Genomic DNA, 24,974 nt, shown 5'->3' on the forward strand with positions numbered 1-24,974 from the left:
GCAGTGGCAGGTTTTGGTTTGGTGGGGCGCAGTCATTCCCAGGGGACTGGTTTCTTAGGCAGAGGACAGCCAGCTGGAGCAGGAGCTGGAGCTGGTCTGTTCTCTCTCAGCACTTGCACCTGGGAAAACCTGGCTGCCGGGCCCTGGGGCAAACGCCAGGCCTTCCTCCCAGCCTTTCATCAGAAAGGCCAGCATGGTGTTGATTTAGAGAGAAAATGCTGTCCCCTCGCCCCAGTCCACAAGGTGACATCTGAGGTCTAAGCTGGAGTTGCCCACTGCAGGCACACCTGGCCTGTGGCTCCGGCTGCTGGGCCTCTGTGCAGCTGGGACCTCTGGGCTCATGCAGACCTTGTGTCCCTCCTTTTCTTGCTAGGTCGACACTACCCCTAAAGCAAGAAGAATATGAGGTCAGTGTGGGCTGCTGGGCTGGGGGACGGTGAAGGGCAGGGGTGGGTGTCCAGGAGAGGGAGGTGTGGGGCTGGGTGGAGAAGGCCCCCTGAGCCCCCTCTGCGCCCCACCCCCGGCAGGCCTTTCTGCTCAAGCTGGTGCAGAACCTGTTTGCCGAGGGCAATGACCTGTTCCGGGAGAAGGACTACAAGCAGGCCCTGGTGCAGTACATGGAGGGGCTGAACGTGGCCGACTACGCTGCCTCCGACCAGGTGGCCCTGCCCCAGGAGCTGCTGTGCAAGCTGCACGTCAACAGGGCCGCCTGCTACTTCACCATGGTGAGCCTGGCACCTGCCCTCCACCCTGCCCCGACCCTGATCACCGCTTCCCCAAAAGGGCCCAGCTGAGCCGGCCCATATCCCGGGAGCTTCTGCAAGGCTGGCTCCTGCACATTCTGTCTGAATCTCACCATCTACTCCTTTGGCTCTCAATCCGGCAGCACAACAGATTCACCTGGAGAGCTTTAAAAGTACTAATGCACAATTTTGTAAAAATTGTTTTCAGATGACACTGGTGCCTAAGCCCCGCCCCAGATGGATTCAGTTAGAATTTCGGGGTGGCCTGGGCGTTGGCAGGAGTCTGGGCAGTCAGAGCTGAGAACTGCTACTCACCCGAGCTGCCTCTTTCTGCAAACCTCTGACAGCTCCTACTTCCCCTCCCGGACTCCTCCCCTCCCATCACACTCCACTTTTCCTCCCTCTTCCAGTCTCCTCCTCCTCCCTGTCCTGCTTGCTCACTGACCCCGTCTCTCCCCAGATTCTGTGGGAGGCTGTGCTGTGGGCCCTGTGAGGCTCCCGGGACACTTCTGCAATCCACACTGGGTGTTCTGGATAAACGAGTCTACCGGATGCCCGCGCACACTCTGTCCGCGGCCTGCCTTCATGATATCACTTCCTCTCAGGTGCCTTTATGGCTGTCAGTCCATGGTGTTCTGAACCGAAGGCAGATATAAAATAGACCTGTCTAAGTGACAGAGCTCATCCCTGTAGAATGCGAAGGTCCCTCCCCTCCAGTGACCTGCCAGTGCCCGTTGGCAGCTCCATCAGCTGGACACACAGATGCCCTTGACCTAGAGCTGTTTCCTTGAGCTGTGGAGCCCCCTCTCTGAGCCTGGTCCTCCCCCATGCTCCACCTCTGCTGGTCTTCAGTGGCTAGAGGGCCGGAGGCCCGGAGGAGGGAGGAGAGTAGGCGCTGACCACTGAGCCACGTGTTCCTCTGGCAGGGCCTGTTTGAGAAGGCGCTGGAGGACAGCGAGAAGGCGCTGGGCCTGGACGGTGAGAATATCCGGGCGCTGTTCCGCAAGGCGCGTGCCCTCAACGAGCTGGGACGTCACAAGGAGGCCTATGAGTGCAGCAGCCGCTGCTCGCTCGCCCTGCCCCACGTGAGTGCCGCTGTACATCCACACGAGGGGCCAGGCTCTGAGGCCAGGCGCCAGCCCTCTGCGCGAGTCCTCACTTGGGCCACGTCACCACCACCTCTTTCTGAGCTTTAGTTTCCTCCTGTGTGATGTAGTGTTGCGAATAGTTATATTAACACTGAACTCTGATTGTGTGCCAGGTGTTGCTAAAGATATATTGTGTTAACTCACAACAAACAACCCTTTGAGGTAGATACAATTACCCCATTTTAAAGATGACAGAGAGAAAGGAACTTTCCCAACGTCACAGCTAGGGGGCGGCAGAGCTAATATTTGAAGTAAACACTCTTAACCTCCATAGAGGGCAGGGTTGCAGTGAGGGCTGAAAGGGGTGCCACATGTGTGGGGTTCTGATGTCCAGACTGTCATTAAGTGTGGAAGAGACCATGGGAAATGACCAATAGAGAGCCTCGCTTGCCCAGCCCACTCACGTCTGGGCATATCCCCCCTCTCTGCTCCCCATTTATTCATCCACTTAACAAGTATTTACTGAGTGCCCATTCAGTGCCAAGATCTGTCCCTTTCAGGGACCCACAATCCTCCAGGAGACAAATGGAAACAGTTCTGGGGTCCAGGCCTGGTTCCACCCCTGACCCCTGGCATGACCTTGGAGAAACCACTTCAAATCTTTGCACATCAGCTCCACGTCTATAAAGTGTCCACCCTACTATATCCCTCAAATAATGGGCATGAAAGAACTTTGGGATAGGTCGTTTCTGCCCAGGAAGGGTGGTCAGGTTCCTGGCGGATTCCCTGGAGGAAGTGGGGCTTGAGTGGGACTAGAAGAAGCAAGAAAGATTTGGGCGAGCAGAGCAGAGAGAAAGTCATGTGCACAATGGTCAAGGATATCGGTGCCAGAGAGCTGGCCTGAGCTTGGGTCCTAATCTTGGGACTGCTGCCTACTAGCAGAGTGACTTAGACACACAGCTCAGCCTCTCTGAGCCTTGATTTGCAGCCCTGTGAAATGGGAGTGATAGCATACCGTGCATCGGAGGGCTGTGCTAAGGGGGGAATCAGAAATCACACAGGCGGTTGTCACAATGGTCGGATACTGCACGTGTTCAGAAAGCATTCGGTTATTCTCCTTTTTGTTTATTATTCTTGCTTCCCCAATTCAGTTTAGTTCCCAATGAGAACCTTTCTTATGACAGTTGTCCCCGATCCATACTGCATTTCCAGCGTTCACAGCAGGTCCACATCTAGCTGTCCTGGATACCCACTCTCGGGAGGGCGGTTGGCTTTTACTGTACAGCCCAGCAAGGGCGGGTAACTTGCCTGAGGAAAGTACCCAGATGAGGACTTTGGACTCTGAGTTGAAGAATTCCCCTGTTTTCCAGTCTCTGTGGGCAAACACTAACTGGGCACTGGGACCAGAGATGAACTAGACCCGCCCTGGGCTCCAGGAGCTCTTCAGAGAGGCGGGCGGTAGACAAGTACACAGGATGTCCCAGCATCCGTGTTACCTCTTCACTGCCCAGACCAAAGCCCCTTTCTGTGCTTACTGGTTGGTCTCCCCCCACTAGACGGGAGCCTCCAGGAGGCCTAGCTCCGTCTTCCCTGAGACTGGTATTCTTGGCCCTTAGCTTGTGGCCGGCACATGGGACAGGTGCCGTGACACAGACTTGGAAGGAGGAAGACATGCTGGGTGCTGGTCCTGAGCACTCACCGGGGGCCAGGTGCACACTAACCTTCACACATCCTCGCTCCTTTGGGCCTCTGCACAGTCTCTGACTTGCAAAGCGTTCCAACACATTGTTTGGTAAAAGAAGCAAGGTTGTAGGACAATAGGTATAATATGATCCCACTTAGATAAAAAAAAAGAAAGAAAATCCCCACAGAGCAAACTAAACATCCTTTATAGGTTCATGTACGTGTCTGTAAATTCCTAGAAAAGATCTGTAGGGAAACACATCAGACCTACAAGGTGTGCTCCCCTCTGGGGAGAAGTCTAGGGTGAGAGTGGGGTGGTCCAGGGGAACACTTGCTCTTTCTGTAACATTTCAGCCTTCCGCAGTGACACTATTGCTTGCTGAATGATGGAAATAAAGAGATAAACTATTCTTCTCCCCTCCCCACAATAAAAGGAAAAAGAGAAGCATGGGTTTCTGGTCCCAGCCCCACCCTGCTCTAGCTGTGTGACAGGCAGGCATTGATCCCTCCGGGGCCTCACCCCCTTGTCTGTAATGTGGGGTGATGGTGGGCCCCCTGGCAGGGCTGCACAGGGTGTCCTCAGCACAGCTGTGTGAGCCGGCAGACTAACCTGCTCCACCCTGTATCTTGCCTTCCCAGGATGAAAGTGTAACTCAGCTTGGTCAGGAGCTGGCTCAGAAGCTTGGGCTACGAGTTCGGAAGGCATATAAGAGGCCCCAGGTAGGTGGGCTCTGGGTGCTGGGAAGTGGGTGAGGGTGGAGATGGGGCATCTGAAGAGAGGATCAGGCCTTTGGGAGACGTGGGTGAGGGAGGCCAAAGCCAGGCCAGGACAGAGGGGAGAGCTGGATGGTAGGTGAACTTCCCTCTCTTGGGCTGAAAGCCCTTGAATGACTTTCAGAACCTTTTGGGAAAGGAAAGAACAGCCAAAGCTTCCAGCTCACCTTAGACACCAGCTGTTAAAACCTGTTCCCTCCTTGCCCTGGCCGACTTCAGTATGCGGGAGGTGGCCTGAGTTGACACTGGCGTCCTTCAGCCCTGTGTTCTCAAATAGCCCCTGTGTGGTGAATATTTGAAATGTTGGTATCTGTTTGGCTCATTCAAATCCACGTATATTCACTTGGCACCTACTGTGTGCCAGGAAGCTGCATGTAGAAAAGGGTGTGGCTCTAAAGTCTGCTGTGACCTTGAGCAAGTTAGTCGTCTCTCCACCTTGTTTTCTGCACCTGGAATGTGGGATAATATGCCCACCTCAGAGGGTTTACGGGAGGATCGAAATGAGAGAATGAGATGGCACCTGGCACAGTACCTGGCACACAGTAGGAGCACGTGTGGAAGTCCTCTGTTCAGGTCATGGTTGTAGGAATAAAACACCTGAGTCTGATCCAGAGAGGCAGTATAGGTGATTCCTGGCAGGCCTGGGGGCAGGGAGCCCTGGAGGGTACCACAGACCCCTCTGCTGCCCTGGCTGATGGGACCCTGGGCATCCAGAATCTTCATCTCTTCCCACCTCTCTCCAATCTCTGGCAGGAATTGGAAACCTTTTCTCTGCTCAGCAACGGCACTGCGGCTGGTGTGGCAGATCAGGTAGGATGGGGCCTAGATACCAAGCCTCCTTCCCCGTCTCCAGGAACAACGTCTCGTGCTTCATCCATCATGAGAGCTTTGGATTCACTATCTGGGGCATAAATGACATCAGGCCGTGGGTACAGGGGCATCAGACTGAAGGGCCGGGCTCAGTCTATCCTTGTCCCCACTGCTGTGAGCCAGGCACCTGCCCTGGGAAGGGGGGTGACTGACAGCCTGGGCCTGAGTCAGGCTCACGAGGACAGCTCCGGGGTGCACAGCTTTCCACCTCCCAAGAGGTGCCTCCTATGACCGCAGAGGCAAAGTGTGGGGGACAAGCTGTGGCTGCTGGTGGTAGGAGTAGACACTTCAGGGGAACTGTCGAGGGTAGCCTCACTCATAGCCCCCTGAGACAGAAAATAATGGCAGCAGGAAGGCTGGGGGTAAGGAAGTAGAAAGACAGGCAGTTGGGACCAGACCACCTGGGCCTTGTCCTGGGGGAGGGGGGGGGGCAGGGCACGGTGCACGCATCACCCCCACCACTCACCACGCAGGAACTTAGCAGTGGACTTTGACGTTTTCTGGAAGATGAGGAACAGGCTCTAAGAGGTGTCCTCCCTCCTCATTGTACATAAGGGGAGACTGAGGCACAGAGTGAGCAGGGGCCTTGGCCAGTGTCACACAACAAGGCAGCTAGCTGCAGGTCTCCCTCCCTCCAGAGCATTAAGGAACTTTCATTCATTCATTCACCATGCTCCCAGGCAACCCCTTCTCGGCCCTGGGCTGGCCAATGGGCCAGAGCTGGATTAGGCTTGAAAAAAACAAAAGGTAAGCAAAAAGTGATCAGCGCTATAGAGAAGGGGGCTGGGAAGAGCTGGGCCTATTGGGAAGGGGTTGCAGTTTTAAACAGTGAGCAGGGAAGACCTCAGTGAGACGGAGACACTTGAGTAAATAAAGACCTGAAGGTGATGAGGGATGAGCCATGTGGAGGTCTGAGGAACCAGGCAGAGGGAACAGCCAGTGCAAAGGCCCTGAGGCAGGAGAGTGCCCAGTGTGTGGGAAGAACAGCCAGGAGGCTAGAGTGGTTTGAGGGGACTGTGCAGGGTCCTTCTTCCCTCTTGGCAACAGTAATGGTGCCCAGCCTACGTCTGCCTTACCCGCCATGTCCTTCCTCTCCACAGGGAACCTCCAATGGGTTGGGGTCCATAGATGACATTGAAACAGGTAATGTCCCTGGTATGAGCGGATGGGGTGGAGATGGGGCCCCGGGAAGGGCTCAGCCCCAAGATCCCCGAGAGGTCAGATGAGTCAAGACCCAGCCCTGTAGATAGGGGGTCCTGAGGACTCCCTGCCCTGGGGCTATGAAAGCAAACAGTTCAGGAAAAGACCCCCGGAGGAGGGGAGAGCACCCCCAGCCTGGGAGGGCAGCGCCTGCCTCACAGTGGGGTAGCCCTGGTCCCGTTCCTCGCCAGGCTGGCTGCCCCACTGGGAGTCCACTTCTCTCCGAGTCCTCCTCTCCCCTTCTCTTCCTCACTGGCTTCCAGGAAAAGTCCCTTTAAAACTGTCCCTTAGAGGGCACTGCTTCCCCAGAGGTAGGATGGGTAGCACTGAGCCAGGCCCACCAGGGACGCACTGTGGGACTGACAGACCCTCTCCCGCTCTCTGGTGGCCTTCCGTAGTGACTGAGCCCGTGCCAATGGGCTCAGGCCAGCGGGACGGGCGGGGTTCCTGGCAGGAGCTGGAGAAAGGGCGGAAGGTGTTGGGGGAGGATCCCAGGGCCCTGGGCCCCCCTCCCTACCCCGCGGTTCCTGAGCCCACACCCCGCTTCCACAGACTGCTACGTGGACCTGCGAGGCTCCCCAGCGCCCCTCCCCTCTACCCCCACGATGCCCCTGTTCCCTCACGTTCTGGACTTGCTGGCCCCCCTGGACAGCAGCAGCAGGGCCCTTCCCAGCACCGAGGGCCTGGACGACTTCTCTGACGGGGACGTCTTTGGTCCTGAGCTCGATACTCTCCTGGACTCACTGGTGAGCCATGCTGCCATCCTCCTGCCCCTCTGAACCCCTCTTCCACCCGAGACCCCACCATATCCTTATGTCCCACAACGGGTGGAGGGAAGGCCCCATCTCCATGTCACTGGTGGGGACACCGAGGCCTTGGGAGGGAAAGGGACCTACTGGGGAGAGAAACATGAAGCTGCATAATTGGCAGCCGGAAGGGACGGTAACGGTCGCTGGCTACATGCCATGGGCAGGTCGGGGCTGAGGCACGGAGGGGTCGGCTTGCCTGCAGGGCCCGACTAGGCGCAGACCCGGGTGGTCAAGTTCTCCTCCAACTCCTCCCTCTCTTCCCCACCTTGCAGTCTCTGGTCCAGGGTGGCCTGCCTGGCAGCAGTGTGCCCAGCGAGTTGCCTCAGCTGATACCCGTGTTTCCTGGTGGGACCCCGTTGCTGCCACCCGTGGTAGGTGGCTCCATCCCCGTCTCCAGCCCACTGCCCCCTGCCTCCTTTGGCCTCGTCATGGACCCCTCCAAGAAGCTGGCTGCCTCTGTGCTGGATGCCCTCGACCCCCCGGGCTCTGCACTGGACTCCCTGGACCTGCTGCCATACTCGGAGACCCGGCTGGACGCCCTGGACAGCTTTGGGTCAACCCGGGGCTCCCTGGACAAGCCCAACTCCTTCATGGGTGAGGCCTGTGTGGGCATGGTCACCCCCCACCCCCTTGACAGTTTGCAAAGTACCTGCACCTCTGCAGCATCTGCAGCGTGGAGTTGGGGTTACAACTATGTTTTGCCAAAGCCCAGGTCCTTTCACCCCATCATGGTCCAAGGCCACATCTTCCGAACTGCTGTGTCTCCTGCAGCGCTCAGCACAGTGTGGGGCTGAAGCCTGGGGGGCCGGTGTCTAGTTCAAGATCAAACAGCAATGCTGGAATAGTCTAGGACTCCAGGCTTGGCAGCCTGGTGCTCTCTGCCTTGCCCGCCAGGGCCCTGGGGTAGCCAGGCCGGCAGGATCCCATGGGATAATTGAACATGGGGGAAGGGCTGCCAGGCTGTGGGCTCCTTCAGCACCACTCTGAGCTGGGTGCCAGGGACCCAGAGAGGATACACGCCCATTTGAGCCCTTTCAGGACCAGCTTTCCACAGTCAAACCTAGTGTAGGGTGCTCATGGCTGGGGGGAATTCACGGGCGGCAGGAGGGGCTTCACGCAGCCTTGGGGCCAAGGGAAACTTCCTGGAGGAGGTGATGGCTGAGCGGGGTCTTGAAGAAGGTCATCTGCCAGCAGAGGAAGCAGCACGACCAGCATGACACAGGCCTGCGGGAGGGAGGGACTGGCAGATGAGCAGTGTCGGCCAGAGGGGAGGGCTGGTTGGAGCCTTGGTGACCTGAGCTGGTCTCAGAGGACCTGTGAGCCACGCTGAGGAGCTTCGGCTTTCTCCTGCGGACAGTGTGTGCAGAAGGTGTAAGCACAGGTGGACATGCTGGGGCTAGGACGCTTCTCTGTCCCTGGGCAGCGGCCACAGGCGTAGAGTTAAGGGATCAGCACGAATAGGAGAGGATGTGTGGCCTGGGAGGCTTCTCCGGGTTAGAAATGTGGAGGGAAAAGTCCTTGGAGGGCCCTTCATGCCCTTCAGAGCAGGGCAGTGACCCTCCGTGCCTTCTCCTTGCCCAGAAGATACCAACTCACAGGACCATCGTCCCCCGAGCGGTACTCAGAAACCAGCCCCCTCGGTGAGTGATTGTCAAGGGTCAATGAGCAGGCATCTCATACCCTCCTGGGGGTGGAGGGCGAGTGGTTGTGGGCTCCAGAGGAGGGGTGAGCCCTCTGCTGCATCCCCCAAGGAGGGGCCCCTTTAGAGCCGATGGGCCAGAGGTAGTCTTATCTAGTCCTTCCAAACTGTGCCGCGTGCTGGGAGGGTGAGCAGAGGGTACCAGGGTCTGACGGATGAGGACATCGAGGCTCAGAGGGGCTACGTAACTTCCCCAGTCACATCCCTGGTCTCAGGACTCAGCCAGATTCTGAGTGTAGGAGAGCACTTGACCTGGAGTTATATGGTCTGAATTCATGCCTGAGCCTGGACAGGCACTGTGTGGCCCCAGGGAAGTCACCTAACCTCTCTGAGTTTTGCCTTCTTCCCCATCTGTTGATGCTGTGGGGCTTGGGAGATAGAGGCTGTGGGTTGGGGAGGGCATGTACATAGGCCCCAATTTCTCTGCTTTCATGTTGCGCTTCCACTCAAGGAAAGGTTCTGGGCCAAGATCGCTCACTCACGCACCCCACTAGGCTGGTTCAGTCCTGCTGTTCTGGATTCTTGGATCATGTTATAAGGAGCGCCCTGCCTGGGAGGGTAAAGGAACAGGGAGGATCTTGGGTTACAGTTCTGCTCTTGGGTGGGATGAGGGGGTGTCAGAGAGTCCCCCACCCTGGTGCCCAGGCTGGCCCCAGTGGCTCCAGCCATCATCCAGTGCCCAAGATGGCCATCTTCCTCCCGTCACAGCCAGAGCCCTCCATGCCCAATACCGCCTTGCTCATCAAGAACCCCTTGGCTGCCACCCATGAGTTCAAGCAGGCCTGCCAACTCTGCTACCCCAAAACAGGTAATGTCATACCTTCGTACTCTACCCCTCTGCCCAGAGATGCCGGGAATCTCAGGAGAGTAGAATCCCAGAATGACAGAATACTAGTGTACCAGTCAAAGATGAGTGTGGGAAACAGGAGACCCTCCGGGGGTTTCGAGCAGACAAGGATATAATGTGGGTGTTGGGGTTTCAAAACTGCTGGAAAAACTGGAGGATGGAGGGAAGCGCTGCCCAGAGGCTGGTACCTGGCCATGGAATGCAGAGTCCAGCTGGCTGCTACGAAAACATCTGCCAGAGGAAATGCAGCCTGTACCTCTCTCCACACTCCACCTCACAGTCCACTGAGTGCATCTCACTGGGTGAATTCAAACATTACCTAGAACCCAGGTGGCAAAGGACTCTGGGAAATGTAGTTCCTTGTCTCCCAGCCCCCAAATCCAAGGGAGACAGTAGAAGCAGTTTAGAATAGGTGCCCAAGTTTGGTAGATAATTTTCAGCACATCTAAAATCTTAGAATTCTAGACTCTAAGATTCATGGCTTTTCATTTGCTAGAATCCCACAGTCCTGAGGTTTCAGAGTGATATTCTCATAGGATCCCAGGGTTAAAATTCCATCTCGGGTGCTGGAGTTGACAGGGCCTTAGAGATCATCCAGTTGCTGTCATCCATCCACTGTAAGACCCCCGCCTGCACATACACATCTCCCTTGACTGAGAGTCATCCCACCAGAGCTCCCATGGACCTGTGTGGCGGGGAGCAGGACCCCACTTTGTTGGATGGCTGTGTCTGAGGAAGCTCTTCCTTCCGTGGATGGATCTCATGCTGCCTCCCTGAGCCCCATGCCTGTTGTCCCCTGTGCTGGGGAAGCCCCCCACCCCATTGTCTGGGGAGAGTAGACCCTTGGTCAGAAGATTTGAGAGGACCAGAAAGAGAAGGAGCAGGAGAGGGAGGATGAATCTGGGCAATGCCTGTCTAGGGCAGGAAAAGAAAGGGGTGGGCGCTTGTGAGGGGCTGCTCATTGCCAGGCACTACTTATCTTCATTCTAAGGAAACACTGAAATGGTCAGGCTCACTAGGGAGTCAGGGTGGTGGCAGAAAGGGACTCCTTGAAGGGCCTCCCCTTAACGCCGGCCCCCCAGGGTGCATATGGCAGGGGAGGGTAAGGCTGGAGGCCGAGGTGACGGAGGTAGGTTTTTAGACAGGGGGCGCCAATTCCCATGGCTTGGGCCTGTCAGCCTTCATGCTTCGGTTCCGCTTCCGGAATCATAGTCCCTGCCCATCCTGCACCCACAGGCCCCAGGGCAGGTGACTACACCTACCGAGAGGGCCTTGAGCACAAGTGCAAGCGGGACATCCTGCTCGGCCGGCTTCGGAGCTCAGAGGACCAGACCTGGAAGCGAATCCGGCCCCGGCCCACCAAAACCAGCTTCGTGGGCTCCTACTACCTGTGCAAAGGTGGGTGAGCTGTGGCAGGGCGGCCCTGTCTCCTGCCCAGCTGCTGCTTTGCTCCTCATCATAGGTAGACAGGTAGACAGAGCAGGTGTGGTACATGGAGGATGAATCCCACATCAGAATGAGCGTCTCTCCCCCGACCAGCTCCGTACACAGGCGGGAACACTCGGCGTGTTCCGTTGGAACTGGTGGCTCTCACGTGTGAGGCTGAGACAGTTGCTGGAGAGCTAGCTTCTGTTACCGCTGCAGGGTCCCAAAGGGCTGTTGGAAAGCTGTGGAGAGAATCCATGCAAAGCGGTTAGGACTGGCACATAGTAAGGGCTCGATAAATGTTAGCTTTTTTAGATTATTCTGTTGTCATTGTCCTCGTGTCTGGCTCATGTCATTTTGGTTGCTACTTAGTGGACAGTTATCATGTACCTTATTTGCTTTCTTCTATTTCCCAACCAAGTGTCTTAGTGCAGTCTACATGGCAATACATGGCGGTCACGATATTGTTAAGCGCTTTGTAATGTCATTCTTTTGTACCCACCATCACACATCCTCCCAGCAACTCGGGGTGAGGGAACAGGCTTTGGGAGCCCTCCCCAGGCTCCGCCTTTGTCCCCCATGCAGCCTGTGCTGTGGTGTGGCCCACCCAGGCCTTTTGGACCAGCTCACTGTCTTCCTGGCAGGATCTTAAAGACATATCACTTGTGGGCTCGAAGGCCTCTGGCAGTATCCCCTGGCCAGTGTGCACGAAATCCCAATTCTATGCGTGCCCTAACCATTCCCCAAACACGCGTGCACATGCTGTGCTCTGTGCACTCGGTTGTCCTCTGCTGCTCCTTCAGCAGCGCCTGCATCCGGGAAACCCTTTCCTGCAGGCTCCCCTGGCGCAGAGCTGGTCATAGCACAGAGTACAGTCTGGCGATCACCAGGCACCCAGCCGCTCGTCCTCATGTGCCTGCAGCCTGGCAGAGGGGTGGGGCAGGCAGACTTAGCGTGGACGGGAGGGAGAGAAAAAAAGAAAAACAGTTCCCACCCCCAGGAAATGGCAGGTCTCCACCCTCCCAGCTGCCTGGCTCCCAGGAGTTTTAGTTATTATTTCACTGAATCTTCCTAAGGACCCAGGGTTCACCGTTTATGAACAGACAACTGAGGCTCAGGAAAAATGGAGTCCTAGCCCAATCAGCCAGTGCCAAGGCCCAGGCTCTCACCAGTGGCATTTTCCTGGCGAATGATAATATTAGGTTGGTGCAAAAGTAATTGCAGTTTTTGCAATTGTTTTAAACCTTTTAAACTGCAATTACTTTTGCACCAACCTAATAATGACAACAATAAAATAATACAGTCCTTTGTGTTTATTTAGAGGCTTGTATACTCACTCTACCGAGCCCTTTTCATCCTCTGATCTTGCCTGACCCAAACGAGGCATCCCTGTGGGGTGGTGCAGCCGAATGGCCATGCTTTGCGCGTCCCCACCCACCCACCCGGGTGCAGAGCAAAGCAGGGGCCTGGCCTGGGAAGGGCTTTCCCGGATCCCTGCCGTGCTGTCCTCGTGGACGGCAGGCCACCATCCCCCCGTGTCAGAGAGGAGCCTGAGCCATGCTGGGTGATTGCTGGGCCCCGCTCTGGGCCATAGCTGTGGTTGTGGGGGCGCCGCGGGCTTCCGTCCTGCCTGGCAGAACGTGTGTCCTGTTGCCTCTTTGCAGACATGATTAACAAGCAGGACTGTAAGTACGGGGATAACTGCACGTTCGCCTACCATCAGGAGGAGATCGACGTGTGGACCGAGGAGCGGAAGGGCACGCTCAACCGCGACCTGCTCTTTGACCCGCTGGGGGGCGTCAAGCGTGGCAGCCTCACCATCGCAAAGCTCCTTAAGGAGCACCAAGGCATCTTCACTTTCCTCTGCGAGGTACCTGCCTGCCAGGTCGATGGCACAGATGCGGGCTGGGAGGGACTGCCCGGCCCACGCCATCATGGAACCTGTGGGTTTTGGATGCCTGACCCCAGAATCAGTAGTTCCTTGGACAGTCAGAAAGTTAGGCTCAGAGGATCCTGGCATGCGAGAGCCCAGATCCTATCCAACCCCCTCATGTTGTGAAGGTGGAGACTGAGGCCAGGAAGAGAAAATTCACAGCTACTTTTTCCTTACGGCCACCCTAGGCCAGGCTCGGCCCAGGTGCTTCGGTTCTTACCCATCCTCCTCGTCCAGCCGTGCTGGCTTCATGCCCACTGTACCTCCCTGCCCACTTCCCTGGTGTGCAGCTCAGCCCAACCCCAACCCATCGCACAGCCAGCCCTTCCTTCTGACTCAGAGCAGGCGGCCTGGGAATCACAGCTCCTGCCGGGCGGCTGCGTGTACTTTACAAAGCACCGCAGTTCTGTTACATTGTTTCTAAGCTTCACAGTGACCGTGTAGAACAGAACGTGTGGTTATTCCCAGTTTACAGTGGAGGAAACTGAGGTTCAGAAGCATGGAGTAACCCCTGTCCCAGGCATTTGGAGAGGCAGGAGCCAAGAGAGCCAAGGCCCGGGTTACCTGTGAGCTAGAGCCAGAGAGGCAGGGGCCACAGGCCTTGGGAGTCCCTTCCTCACTCCATCAATTCAGTGACTCAGGGCCGGACTTGCAGGGACCCAGTGTGTCCGCCCTGGGTGGCCATGCTGAGTCCCAGCCCACCCCTCCTGGGCAGATCTGCTTTGACAGTAAACCCCGGATCATCAGCAAAGGCACCAAGGACTCTCCGTCTGTCTGCTCCAATCTGGCTGCCAAGCACAGCTTCTATAACAACAAGTGAGTGCGGCCCGAAGCCCGGCCCAGGGGTGGGGGCATGGGGAGAGTCCCCTGGTACAGCCCGATGCTGGTGAGCAGATGAGGCCAGAGGGTGGACCTAAGGCAAGGGGCAGAATTGGGACTCAGATCTAGCATCCACGTGGAAAGGGCAGAACCACACTTACTGAGCATATTCTATATTCTGAGTGTCCCCCTGGGTATTTTGATGATCTCTCAGTCCTATGAGGGTGGAGTTACTGTCTCTGTTGTACAGATGAGAAAGCTGAGGATTGGAAGTAGTTTACTCACCAGGCAGGTGGGAGGCCACGTCTCTGACTCCCATCCGGTGTCCTCCCGTTGTGACATCGGCATTGCACAGTGAGTGGGAGGGGCTGGGCCAGCTAGGCACCCACCTTTGCTCCTTCTGACCCACTGGCTCTGCCCCAGTGAGGATGATGGAGTCAGACAGACATGGGACTAAGTCCCAGTCTGGTCAAGGGTCTGTTCAATGTCCTCTGACCACTGTGACCCTTGGTTTTCTCATCTGGCCTGTTGAGATTCCAACCTCCTGGGGCTGCTGTGAGGGTAATTAAAGTTCCTGGCCTGGAGGAGGTACTTGGTTATTATTCCTCTGGGTGCGGGACCAGTTCTGGAGCATTGTGCTGGGGAACTCGAGGGACATGTCCCTTCTCCCACCCATGGGCGCGCCCTTCTCCCAGCCTTGTAGCAGGTGGGACCTGGTGCCCTACTCCTGTGGGCAGCTCTATCTTTGAGCTGGCCCCAGACTGAGGCCAGGGGAGGGTCATACAGCTGGGACTCTAACCCAGGACTGCCTGAGCACAGGACCCCTCCCTCTCACCTACCATGCCATCACGTTCTCGAAATAGCTAATAGGGCAGGAGGCACCCGGGGAGAAGCCCCTCCCCTGCCAGGATGTGGGGACAGGCGGGGGGCTGCAGACCGAATTGTACCGCCCGCCCCTGCCCCGCAGGTGCCTGGTACACATCGTCCGCTCCACTTCCCTCAAGTATTCTAAGATCCGCCAGTTCCAGGAGCACTTCCAGTTCGACGTGTGCCGTCATGAGGTCCGCTATGGCTGCCTGCGGGAAGACAGCTGCCACTTTGCCCACAGCTTCATCGAGCTCAAAGTCTGGCTGCTGCAGCAGTACTCAGGTGGGGGGCTGGGCGGGGGCAGGCCACGGGAGGCATGGAGCTGGCTGAGGGTGGATGGGCCGATTGATGGCAGGTGCAGGGGGACTCCAGGAGTTCAGAGGAGGGTGGTTACGGGGGAGGGCGGCTACCTCCGGAGGAGCCTATGCTTCCTCGACAGCACAGAGGATGCAAAGGCTCAGCTCTCAGGGAGCTGCCAGGCTCAGGGGATCCCTCTCCGGGCACTGCACGTGGAGAAGGAAGAGGCAGGCAGTGCTGGACTCCTAGTCCATTGGCTACCGGGGTGGTCGTCCATAGGTCACATCCCCTCTCTGAGCCTTCACTTGCTTACCCATGAGATCCTCATCTCTGGGTCAGAGTTGAGGAGGTTAAAAGCCATTCGCTCACTCATTCATCTAACAGGGATGCAATGAGCACCCCCTCTGTGTCGGGGGGGCTGAGCAAGACCCAGTGAGGTCCTTGCTCTCAGAACTGGCACGAGCAAGTGAGGGCGAGGCAGACAGTATAATAAGTGGGTAATAAACCCCGTATTCCATCTGTTCTATGACACATGTTTCTCCCTACTGCACATCATAACTTAATTAGCATTTGTGTGTGGAACATAAAATAATGGTACATGTAGCAATCGATGTTTTCAAGTTGGTGGAATAGGGTGATATAGTTTCAGATGTGCATCCGTGCTATGAGGAAAGTAAAGGAGAGCAACAAGGTGGAGGGGGATTCAGGGTGGGCCATGTGGGTAAGATGGTGGGGAAGTCCTCTGAGGAGCTGGCATTTGATCAAGGAAGGGGGGGACAACATTCCAGGCAAAGGGAACAGTAAAGCTGGCGGCCCTGAGGCAGGAGCAAGCTTGGTCCAGAAAGACTGCCCGTGAGGACAGAGCAGCTTAGTGCCTGGGTGGTGGTGGTGGGTGGGTGGAGTCTGTTAGAGAGGAGGCCTGAGGGTTCAGCAGGGACCCAAGTGCGTTGGGATTGTCCTAAATGTGATGTGAAGGGTCTGGAGGGTTTTAAAAGTGGGGGGAGTTGTATGGTCTGTTCAAGAGTTTTTAGAAGTCACCCTGCTTACTGGGTGAATAGAGGGGCAAGGGTGGAGGAAGGGAGACGGGCTGAAAGAGGGCTTGGAGCAGGGCTCTGTCCCAATCACAGATGAACAGAGATGAGCAGTTCCCTGCACCCCACGTCTTCCCTGGCAGGCCCCCGTGGGGGTGGGGCTCCTCTGCCTGGGCCTGCGGTGGCACCAGCATCTTGCAGGCCCTGTCCCTCTCCTCACTGAGCTCCGTCAGGGACATTAGTGTCTGCTCCCGCCCTCCCCAGGCATGACCCACGAAGACATCGTCCAGGAATCTAAGAAATACTGGCAACAGATGGAGGCCCACGCTGGGAAGGCCAGCAGCGGCTTGGTAAGGCCCAGGTTGGCATTGGGGGTGAGATCAGGCCCCATCCTTTTACTTGGACATAGTTTCAGACTTACCAGGAAATTGTAGGAATAGTATAAAGAATTCCTGTGTATCCTTTCTGGGTTCCCCAGATGTTAACGTTTTACCACATTTCCCACTCACTGTGTCGTGTGTGTGTGTGTGTACACATCCACACATAGTATACATTTATATACAGAAATATGCACACGTTTTTATGAACCATTGGAGAGTAAGTTGCAGGCATGATGCCCCCTTCCTGCTAAATACTTCAGTGTGTATTTGCTGAAAATGAGGACTCTCTTACGTAATAACCACAGGACAGTTACAATACCACAAAAGTAACATTGGTGTAATTGTTCAGATTCTGGTGTACTATTATTCAGAGTTTGTGAATTGTCCCCAAATTCCCCGTAACACACTGCATTCATCCATTCGTTGGGTCTCTTTAGTGTCCTTTAATCCAGAGCAGTTCCTCAGTCTTCCTATGTCTTCCTTGACACTGCCATTTGGGAAGAGCCACTTGCTTTGTTAACGGCCCGTCCATCGGGATTGTCTGATGGTTCTTCACCTCAGGGTGATGTTATGCTCTTCTTGATTCACTTATCAAAAGGCACATCATCTGATTTGTCCCTTTGGTGACAACTTGATAACTTGATTAAAGGTGCCTCCACTGTGAAGGTTTCTCTACTATGAAGTTATCTTTCTCCCCTTTGTAATTAATAAGTATCTTCTAGGGAGATTCTTGAGACCATGTAAGTACCCTGGTATTCCTCAAACTTACACCCACTGATTGTATCCTCTTTCGTCCCTCTTGATCTTCATCCTGGTCCTGAGAAAGTGAGCTGTGACATTTGCAGATGGCGAAACGGGGGCTCAGAGCATGGTAGAGACGTGCCCAGGGCACCCTTAGTGGAGTGAACCCCAGGTTCTCTGACATCTTGGCTTGAGCTCGCTCTGCTCCCTCCCACCTGCACTATTCTTGTCACCCCTGAGGGCTCCTCATTTCTAAAATGGGGACCATAGTCCTCCCACCTGTCATCTCCCAGGGTAGGTGTGAGGCTCGTGGGAGCTGACCACGCAGCAGCTGGCTGAGTCCCTGCTCTGCACTGGCCCCGGGCCCTTCCTGTCCTCACCCTCCCCAGGAGGGGACCACTGTAACTTAAGATGACAGTGGAGACAGAGGGGTGGTCCCAGGGCTGAGGAGATGGTGACTGTGATATGAGGCCTCCATGCCATCCACACATGAGGGATGGCTCCCTCCCCATGCCAGGCCCACCCACTGATCAACTTGTATGAGCTGGGCCCTTGGCCCCTCCTGAGACCAACCTGCGTGTGGCAGTGAGCCAGCGAGCAGGGCAGGCTGGCCAGTGGGGTAGGCCTGGCCCAGGCTGTCAATACGGCTGCCCAGCCTCCGTGGGCCTTCCCTCTCTCCCTAGCTCCCTCGTTTCTTGTCCTTTTCCTTTCCTCTCCTCTCTCCCAATCCTGTCCAGTTCTCTTTTCCCATCCCCTCCCCCATGTGGTTTATTTTTACTCCTGGCTAGGAGCCATGCTGGGAAGCAGTGAGGGGCTGAGGCTGGGCCCTCAGCATCGTCTTCTAAAGAGAGAACACCGAGTTCTCACCACCTCCTATCCCTCTAACCCCACTTCATCCTGCCCAGGTCGGCTGCCGGGGTCCCTAGGAATGGGTGCAGGCCTAGCTGCCCAAAGGTGCCACGACACGCTTCAACCCTCTCTTGCTGCCAGGGGCCCCATCCTTCTGACCAAGATGCTACTCTCTGGCCTGGCTGGGGAACAGAGCTTCTGTGCCAGGCCTGGTCATGGCCCAGGCATGGGGCATCTTGCTTGCTTGCCATCAGAGGGCGGGGCCAGTGGCACTGTGGGGCCGAGGACAAGATGCCATAGTAGAAGCTGCTTAGGCCCAGTGCCGCATGGCATAGCTGTGCCATCCTGCAAAGAAGAATGACCACCTGCCTCAGGCCAGGGCCCTGTCCTCAGGCCACTTACCTGTGGTTGGATTAGTAACCTCTGAGCCTCTGCCTAGAGTTGGGGGGTCACTTCCCACCAGTAAGTGATAATGGACCAGTCCATTCCAAGGTGTTGGGCAGCCCTAATGTGCCCAGAGGCCACCTGCGTGATGAGCCCCAGGGCCTGGGCCCTGTGCCTGCGGCTTCACCAGCCTCTCTCCCCTGCAGGGTGCCCCACGGGCGCATGGGCCCAGCACCTTTGACCTGCAGATGAAGTTTGTGTGCGGCCAGTGCTGGAGGAACGGGCAGGTGGTGGAGCCCGACAAAGACCTCAAGTACTGCAGCGCCAAGGCCCGGCACTGGTGAGCGGCGCCGGCGGGGCGCAGGAGGGCTGGGCACCGCTGCTGAGGCGGGGGCGCAGGAGGGCTGGGCACCACTGGTGAGGAGGCCGCCTCTCCCTGGAGGTCAGACACCCTCCCTAACCAGCCCCCTGCTCTGCCCCGCAGCTGGACCAAGGAGCGGCGCGTCCTTCTGGTGATGTCCAAGGCCAAGAGGAAATGGGTGTCAGTGAGGCCACTGCCATCCATTCGCAACTTCCCACAGCAATATGATGTGAGCGCCAGGGGTGGGTGCAGTGTGGCAGTGGGACCTCGGATTGGGGGCCCATGGGGCCCTGGGAGGGCTTGCCCTTCAGCTGGGGCAGTGACCCAATCCAGGGGGACTCAGCAGGCTATCCCCTCACCCCCCCACAGCTCTGCATCCACGCGCAGAATGGCCGCAAGTGCCAGTATGTGGGGAACTGCTCCTTCGCACACAGCCCAGAAGAGAGGGACATGTGGACATTCATGAAGGACAATAAGAGTGAGTGGGAAGGGTGGGCACCAGCCCGGTGTCCCCTCATTGCCAACACCCCAACTCATCAGCAGGCCCAAGACCCCCTGCGGGATGCACCTCCCTTTGCCGTCCGGGCCCTTGTCCCTGTGTGACAGGCCACACCCTCTCTGGCTCTCGTGCTGACCAGGCAGCCCAGTGGTAGGGCAGCAGGAGTCACAGGACAGAATGGGTGGGTCCCCTCTCACCAGGCGCTCTGTCCCTGTTCCCCACCAGTCCTGGACATGCAGCAGACCTATGACATGTGGCTGAAGAAACACAACCCAGGGAAGCCAGGAGAAGGGACCCCAATCAGCTCCCGCGAAGGGGAGAAGCAGATCCAGATGCCCACGGACTATGCCGACATTATGGTAATGTCCCCACCGTGTCGGCTGTGGCCTGCGCCTTACCCGGGGTGGGCGTGGGGAGGGGCTCAGCCCCCAGGCAGGGGTGTGAGGACGGGCACCCACGGTGGCTGTGCCCCCAGATGGGCTACCACTGCTGGCTCTGTGGCAAGAACAGCAACAGCAAGAAGCAGTGGCAGCAGCACATCCAGTCCGAGAAGCACAAGGAGAAGGTCTTCACGTCTGACAGCGACGCTAGCGGCTGGGCCTACCGCTTCCCCATGGGCGAGTTCCGGCTCTGTGACAGGTGCTCCTGGGAGGGCAGGGCTGCGGGGTGGACAGGTGTGGGCCTGAGGAGGTGGAGGCCGTGGCCAGCTCTGACTCCTCTTGGTCTAGAGGTGGCGTTCAGGGGGCCATGTGTCCAGACACAGCTGCTCCTGGATGTGAGGCGCAGGGGGCGGGGTGGGACCTGCCAGCTCTCGGCGGGACTGAAGCTGCCCGAGAGGGGCTCGTCTTGGGGGAGGTTCAGCAGCCGGCCCAAGGTCCGGCAGCCTGTGGCGGGCAGGACACAGGGCTGGGCAGTGAGCCTCCCGCCACCCACAGGCTCCAGAAGGGCAAGGCCTGCCCAGAGGGGGACAAGTGCCGCTGCGCTCACGGGCAGGAGGAGCTGAACGAGTGGCTGGACCGGCGCGAGGTGCTGAAACAGAAGCTGGCGAAGGCCCGCAAGGACATGCTCCTGTGCCCACGCGACGATGACTTCGGCAAATACAACTTCCTGCTGCAAGAGGACGGCGATGCTGCTGGTGCTGCCCCGGAAGGCCCTGCTGCTGCCACCGTCCCCGGGGAGTAGGGCCAGGTTTGGGTCCTGGGAGAAGTCCTAGGGTCAGGGGGCGGGGTGGGGACTGAGGGCCTGGTAGAAGGGCCAGGGCAGGCCAGTGCTGGGGGTGGGGGGCCCGTCCTCACCAGGCAGCCCCCCGCCCCGGGGGCCCCACCCATCCCGTGTGCCCCCACTGCCCCGGTGTGCAAGCCCAGGTGCACGTGCTGCAGCCCAAGGGGTCCCAGGGTCCTCATCCTGCTGAAACCCTGGGCAGCCCCTCCTCACCCCCCAGCGTTCCTGGTTGGGGAAGGAGAGGTCTGGCTGACCCCTCCAGCTTCAGCTACAGCTTTAACTTCTGTCTGCTCCTAAAGGGGGCCCAAAGCTCAGGGCTGGGGAGCCTGGGGTCCCCACTTGAATCTGCAGCAGGAGGGTCCTTCTCCCTGCCCCACCCTCACCCCCCCCCACCTCCCTGGGGGCAGATCAGGACACAACAGAGGGCAGGAGTCCCCAATTAGCTTTAAAATGCAGTCCCAGAATGGAGTTGGGGACACTGTACTGGTCACTTACTCTCTGAGGCCTCAGTTTCCCCTCTGGTTGGAAACGTGGGAGGGCCTGGGCGTGATGATCTCTGGAGTCTGGCTCTCTAGTCAGGCCACCAGCCCAGCTTCTGGCCCTCTTGGGCCTCTGACTGTAGACTGTAGGTCCTCAGAGCCTTCGGAGATGACCCAGCCCAAACCTCCATTTGGCAGATAGCTAAACAGGCCTAGAAGTGGGGAGTGTTCTGCCCAGGGTCTGCAGCCCATGGCATGAGGTAGAACTGGGGTGCAAACTGGCCAGAAGACTCAGGGCCCGTCATCAGCTGGAGCCTCCAGGTTCTGAGCAGAGATGTGACAGCCTCTGAATGCAGCTGGGGTCCCAGGCAGCACTGCCCAGGTGCTGGGAAAGGTCATGTCAGCACCCATGGAGGGACAGTCCATTTCTGAGGGTCGTTGTGGAGAGTGTAGCAGCAAAGGTTACTTCCCTGCGCTGGCCAGGAAGAAGTGGTCATGGGCAGGGCACCCATAGGCTCAGGTGCTGCATGAGGTACTGGGGGGAAAGGGGAGACATGACCCTGGGCACCATGGGCCACTCCAGGATTGGACATAGCCACCCCTTTCTTGGGGACCCAGCATGGTCCTTTCCGACACCCTTTCCCCCTAGACCTGGACATACAATATGGCCATCTGCCCCAGCCTCTCCCTGCTCCCCGGCCCTAACAGCTGCCTAGGACCCCAGCTGACCCCCAGCCCTTGCCCCCACCCACCAAGCCCCTCTCCCATCCCCCTCTTCTGACGTCTGTGTGCACCCCTCTTCTCTATCCCACCCCTTGTGGGCAGACCCAGCCTTCCCTGGTTCCCTAGACATTCCAAAATGCCCCACACCATTGGCACAAGAAGTGGGGCCCCCCCCGGAGGGAACCGGGAACCAAGGCTGAGTCGGGGGGTGAGACGGAGAGTATAAATACCCCTATTTCTCCTCAAGCAAGGATTGATAGTGTGCGATATGATGACGGGCACCCGGGCCGCAGAGAACCCTGTGCCTCTGGCCGCCACTGCCCACCCTTCCCCAGTAATCGTGGCATGCATCCCTTCCTCCCCCGCCCCGCCCCCAGCAGGCCAGCACTGCAGTTTGGGTGCTGGTGGTGTGGCTGGAGGGGAGGAGACCACACCCCAGGAGGGGGCCGTGGCCGTGAATGTCAATGACACTTGTTTCCCCTGATCCGTGGTGTTGCAGTCTGTCGTCACCAGCCTTGTTTTTAGTGTGTATATATGTCGCCCCCATGATGCATATATACACAGGTATTAACTATATCGCTCTATATAATATTATATATGTGTGTGGTATCCAACGAATCACTTCTAATGAGGGTTAAAGATAAAGAATTTGGCCAGAAAAATGCAGCCATCCTGGTGTAATTAGGAGAGATTTGGGGGGGTCATCAAGCCATTTGTGAGGACTTAGGGACTGGAGCATCACCTCTTACGGTCAGAGGTGATGAGGGCAGCAGGGGCAGAGGTGGCCCCACCTGGGCCCAGCTTTGCCTGGTAGCTTCCAGACCACCCCAGCCTCGTGGGGAAAGAGCAGGAATGTTCAAAGAAAACAAATGATTGGTGTTTGTGTCCCACCCAAAGGAAGAGGATTAGAGCCCACATTTTTTCTTCTTATCCTGTTATCTGACCAGGGGTCCTTAGGATCTGGGCCTTCCTGGCCTGGCCAGAGCTGGATCCCCGAGCAAGAGGCGGCCAGAGGTCATGGGGGGGAGGGGAACACTTTGAATGATGAGGGTGATTATTTCAGCTGTGACTTTGACAGGGCGGCTCAGACTGTGGAATTGGGCCTGTGCCCACTGCCATCAGGCAGGGACAAGATGTCATAGGGAACATGGTAATGGGGACAGGTGCCCCTGATGTGAGCTGACTGTCCCTTTGGAGTGGGGCAAAGAGGGATGCTGCATTTCTTAGCTGGGCAGTAATCAATTTAAGGGTCCTTTAAAAATGTCTGTGTATTAAAAATTTAAGAATACCACACTTTAATATTAAATATTCATAAGGTCTAGTATCTTGATAATAATGTAGATGTTTTAATAACAATTTTTGTCCTTCTTAAAATAAAATGAAAGAAACTTGCTTCTTTTAGCTTTTGTTCTAGAAAATAAACGTGTGCATTTTGACCTCTGTCCCCAAGGTGTCGCTCCTGTTCCTCCCTGTCTGGCACTTGTTGCCGGCGCCTAGGCTGCTCTATACTCACCGGGCAGAGCTGGCTGGCTCTGAGCACGCCTCAAGGCAGACATTCCACGGGGTGAGGGGCAGGTCTGAATCCCTGTGTAAACAGGGCAACTCAGCTGACCCCGGCTCAGGCAGCACCTCGGCTGACAGGGACAAGCTGTGCTCTGCACCAGCGGCCCCGTGGCCACCCTCTCCTGGCTCTTCTGCAGCCCGCCTCTCTCGGCCCTCCACGTGGGCTGTCCAGCGGGACCCACACCTCCCTGTTTTTACCACGTGCACCATCCTGGGTTCCAGAGGGCTGGCTCCATGCCCTTTCTAGGTGTGGCTTTTCCAAAAAGGTGAGGGGCCATGCCATGCTTTGGAATATCCCAACTACCACCCAGACTCCCCTGGGCCCAAGGGAGATCCAGGTCCCGTGGGCTTCCTCATCTTTAAAAGGAGAGCATGTATTAGATCAGGAACTCTCTGTAGAGGACACCTGTACCTGCTGGGGTGAGAGGTACTTTTTCAAATCTCGGATTGTATGTGGTAGCAGGTAATGGAGGGGGTTCCTGATGGAAGGGGCTGCACGTGTTCACAGGCAGGCTCATGGGACAGCTTTAAACTGCAGTACAGAGTGGCCCCAGTAGCAGAGGTCCAAGGCCTGTGACTTCTCTAAGGACGGAATCATTTGGGCTCGGTTTGCAGTAGGGGCTCAGATGCTTCATAAATGACTAGAGGAGTATGAGACGCCGACTCAGTTGAGCACCTTCTTTGTACCGGGCACTGCATGTAGCGTGTCTGTTCTCCACAGCAACCCTCAGGTTTGGTGTCCACATCTTACAGCCAAGAGAGGTTCAGTGAAGGTCCTAAGGACTCTTAGAAAGGAGGCCAAAGAAAGATCGAGAACCACTGGGAACTGGCTGATCAGCCAAGATCCCTTCAGCGCTGATGTCTGGGGTTCTCGGCACCCCTGACTGCACCGTGAAAAAGCAAAGTGGCATGGCGAGGTACTGCTCCTGAAAGAAAGTGCAGACCCATCCTCAGGCTGCAGAGATCGTGAACCTGCCTCAGGATCTCCCTTGAACTCAGAAAATCAAAGCGTAAGATCAGCAGGACTTCAATGAACCTAGTGGACTAAGTTGCTAAATTCTCGTACTTTCCCCTAAATCTCTTCTGGTCCTCATTTAGCTCATGTTGGTAAGCACTAACCGAGCAGCGCCCTGATCTCAGATCCTGGGGATACTATGACTGAAGAATCATGGCTTCCCTTGAATCTTCGGTTTCTAGGGAACACAGACCTACAGGGAAGAGTGTAGGTTAATGTGACAGATACAGTGGTGGGACAGACACATGAGGTGCCAGGGAAGGCACCTCATTCAGGCTGGGGAGCCCAGGAGGGCTTCCTGGAGAAGGTGATACTGGAATTGAGGCTTAAAAAGATTGTATCATTGTAATCAGTGTGCGCTTATTGTCCTGCATCTTTTTGTCTTGATTGTGTTTCACATGTGTGTCTCCACGCCCCTATGTAACCTAGATATTTAGGGTCAGTGGCTGACATTTCGCCATCAACGGCCCACGCTGGCTTGAGCAGCCCCCAGTCATTAAATGCAGGCCCATTTTCGGTCTTCAGTCCTGGGAATAGGGCCACAGTGACCAAACCACCATACCCTAGTGGGCTCCTCCCTGCCTCTGGGGAAGCTGCTTCTGAGGAGGGGCCACCTGGGCAGGTAGGGTAACTGTCAGGGACCTGGGGGTGCAGGTGGGAGCAGCTCTGCACCT

At 56.9% G+C, this 24,974-nt stretch overlaps 1 protein-coding gene across 3 annotated transcripts in view; it reads left to right on the top strand.

Annotated features, from left to right (window-relative positions):
• ZC3H7B (zinc finger CCCH-type containing 7B) overlaps positions 1-23,114 on the top strand; it is a 35,987-nt gene extending 12,873 nt beyond the window's left edge. The window contains exons 3-23 of one of the 3 annotated variants that reach the window (XM_019734450.2): positions 374-407; positions 528-725; positions 1,670-1,828; positions 4,154-4,234; positions 5,042-5,098; positions 6,259-6,301; positions 6,911-7,104; positions 7,440-7,761; positions 8,752-8,807; positions 9,575-9,674; positions 10,950-11,111; positions 12,803-13,008; positions 13,787-13,887; positions 14,858-15,039; positions 16,350-16,435; positions 18,646-18,779; positions 18,924-19,029; positions 19,170-19,278; positions 19,525-19,658; positions 19,775-19,938; positions 20,235-23,114. In XM_019734450.2, coding sequence (XP_019590009.2) covers positions 374-407; positions 528-725; positions 1,670-1,828; positions 4,154-4,234; positions 5,042-5,098; positions 6,259-6,301; positions 6,911-7,104; positions 7,440-7,761; positions 8,752-8,807; positions 9,575-9,674; positions 10,950-11,111; positions 12,803-13,008; positions 13,787-13,887; positions 14,858-15,039; positions 16,350-16,435; positions 18,646-18,779; positions 18,924-19,029; positions 19,170-19,278; positions 19,525-19,658; positions 19,775-19,938; positions 20,235-20,481 — 2,875 coding nt within the window. In that variant the 3' untranslated portion in view covers positions 20,482-23,114. Of the gene's footprint in view, positions 1-373; positions 408-527; positions 726-1,669; positions 1,829-4,153; positions 4,235-5,041; positions 5,099-6,258; positions 6,302-6,910; positions 7,105-7,439; positions 7,762-8,748; positions 8,808-9,574; positions 9,675-10,949; positions 11,112-12,802; positions 13,009-13,786; positions 13,888-14,857; positions 15,040-16,349; positions 16,436-18,645; positions 18,780-18,923; positions 19,030-19,169; positions 19,279-19,524; positions 19,659-19,774; positions 19,939-20,234 lie in introns of all 3 variants that reach the window. The other 2 variants (XM_019734449.2, XM_074326457.1) reach the window with 2 other exon arrangements.
• The last annotated feature ends 1,860 nt before the right edge of the window (positions 23,115-24,974 follow it).

Source organism: Rhinolophus sinicus, linkage group LG02, assembly GCF_036562045.2.
Source record: "Rhinolophus sinicus isolate RSC01 linkage group LG02, ASM3656204v1, whole genome shotgun sequence".
Classification (NCBI taxonomy): Eukaryota; Metazoa; Chordata; class Mammalia; order Chiroptera; family Rhinolophidae; genus Rhinolophus; species Rhinolophus sinicus.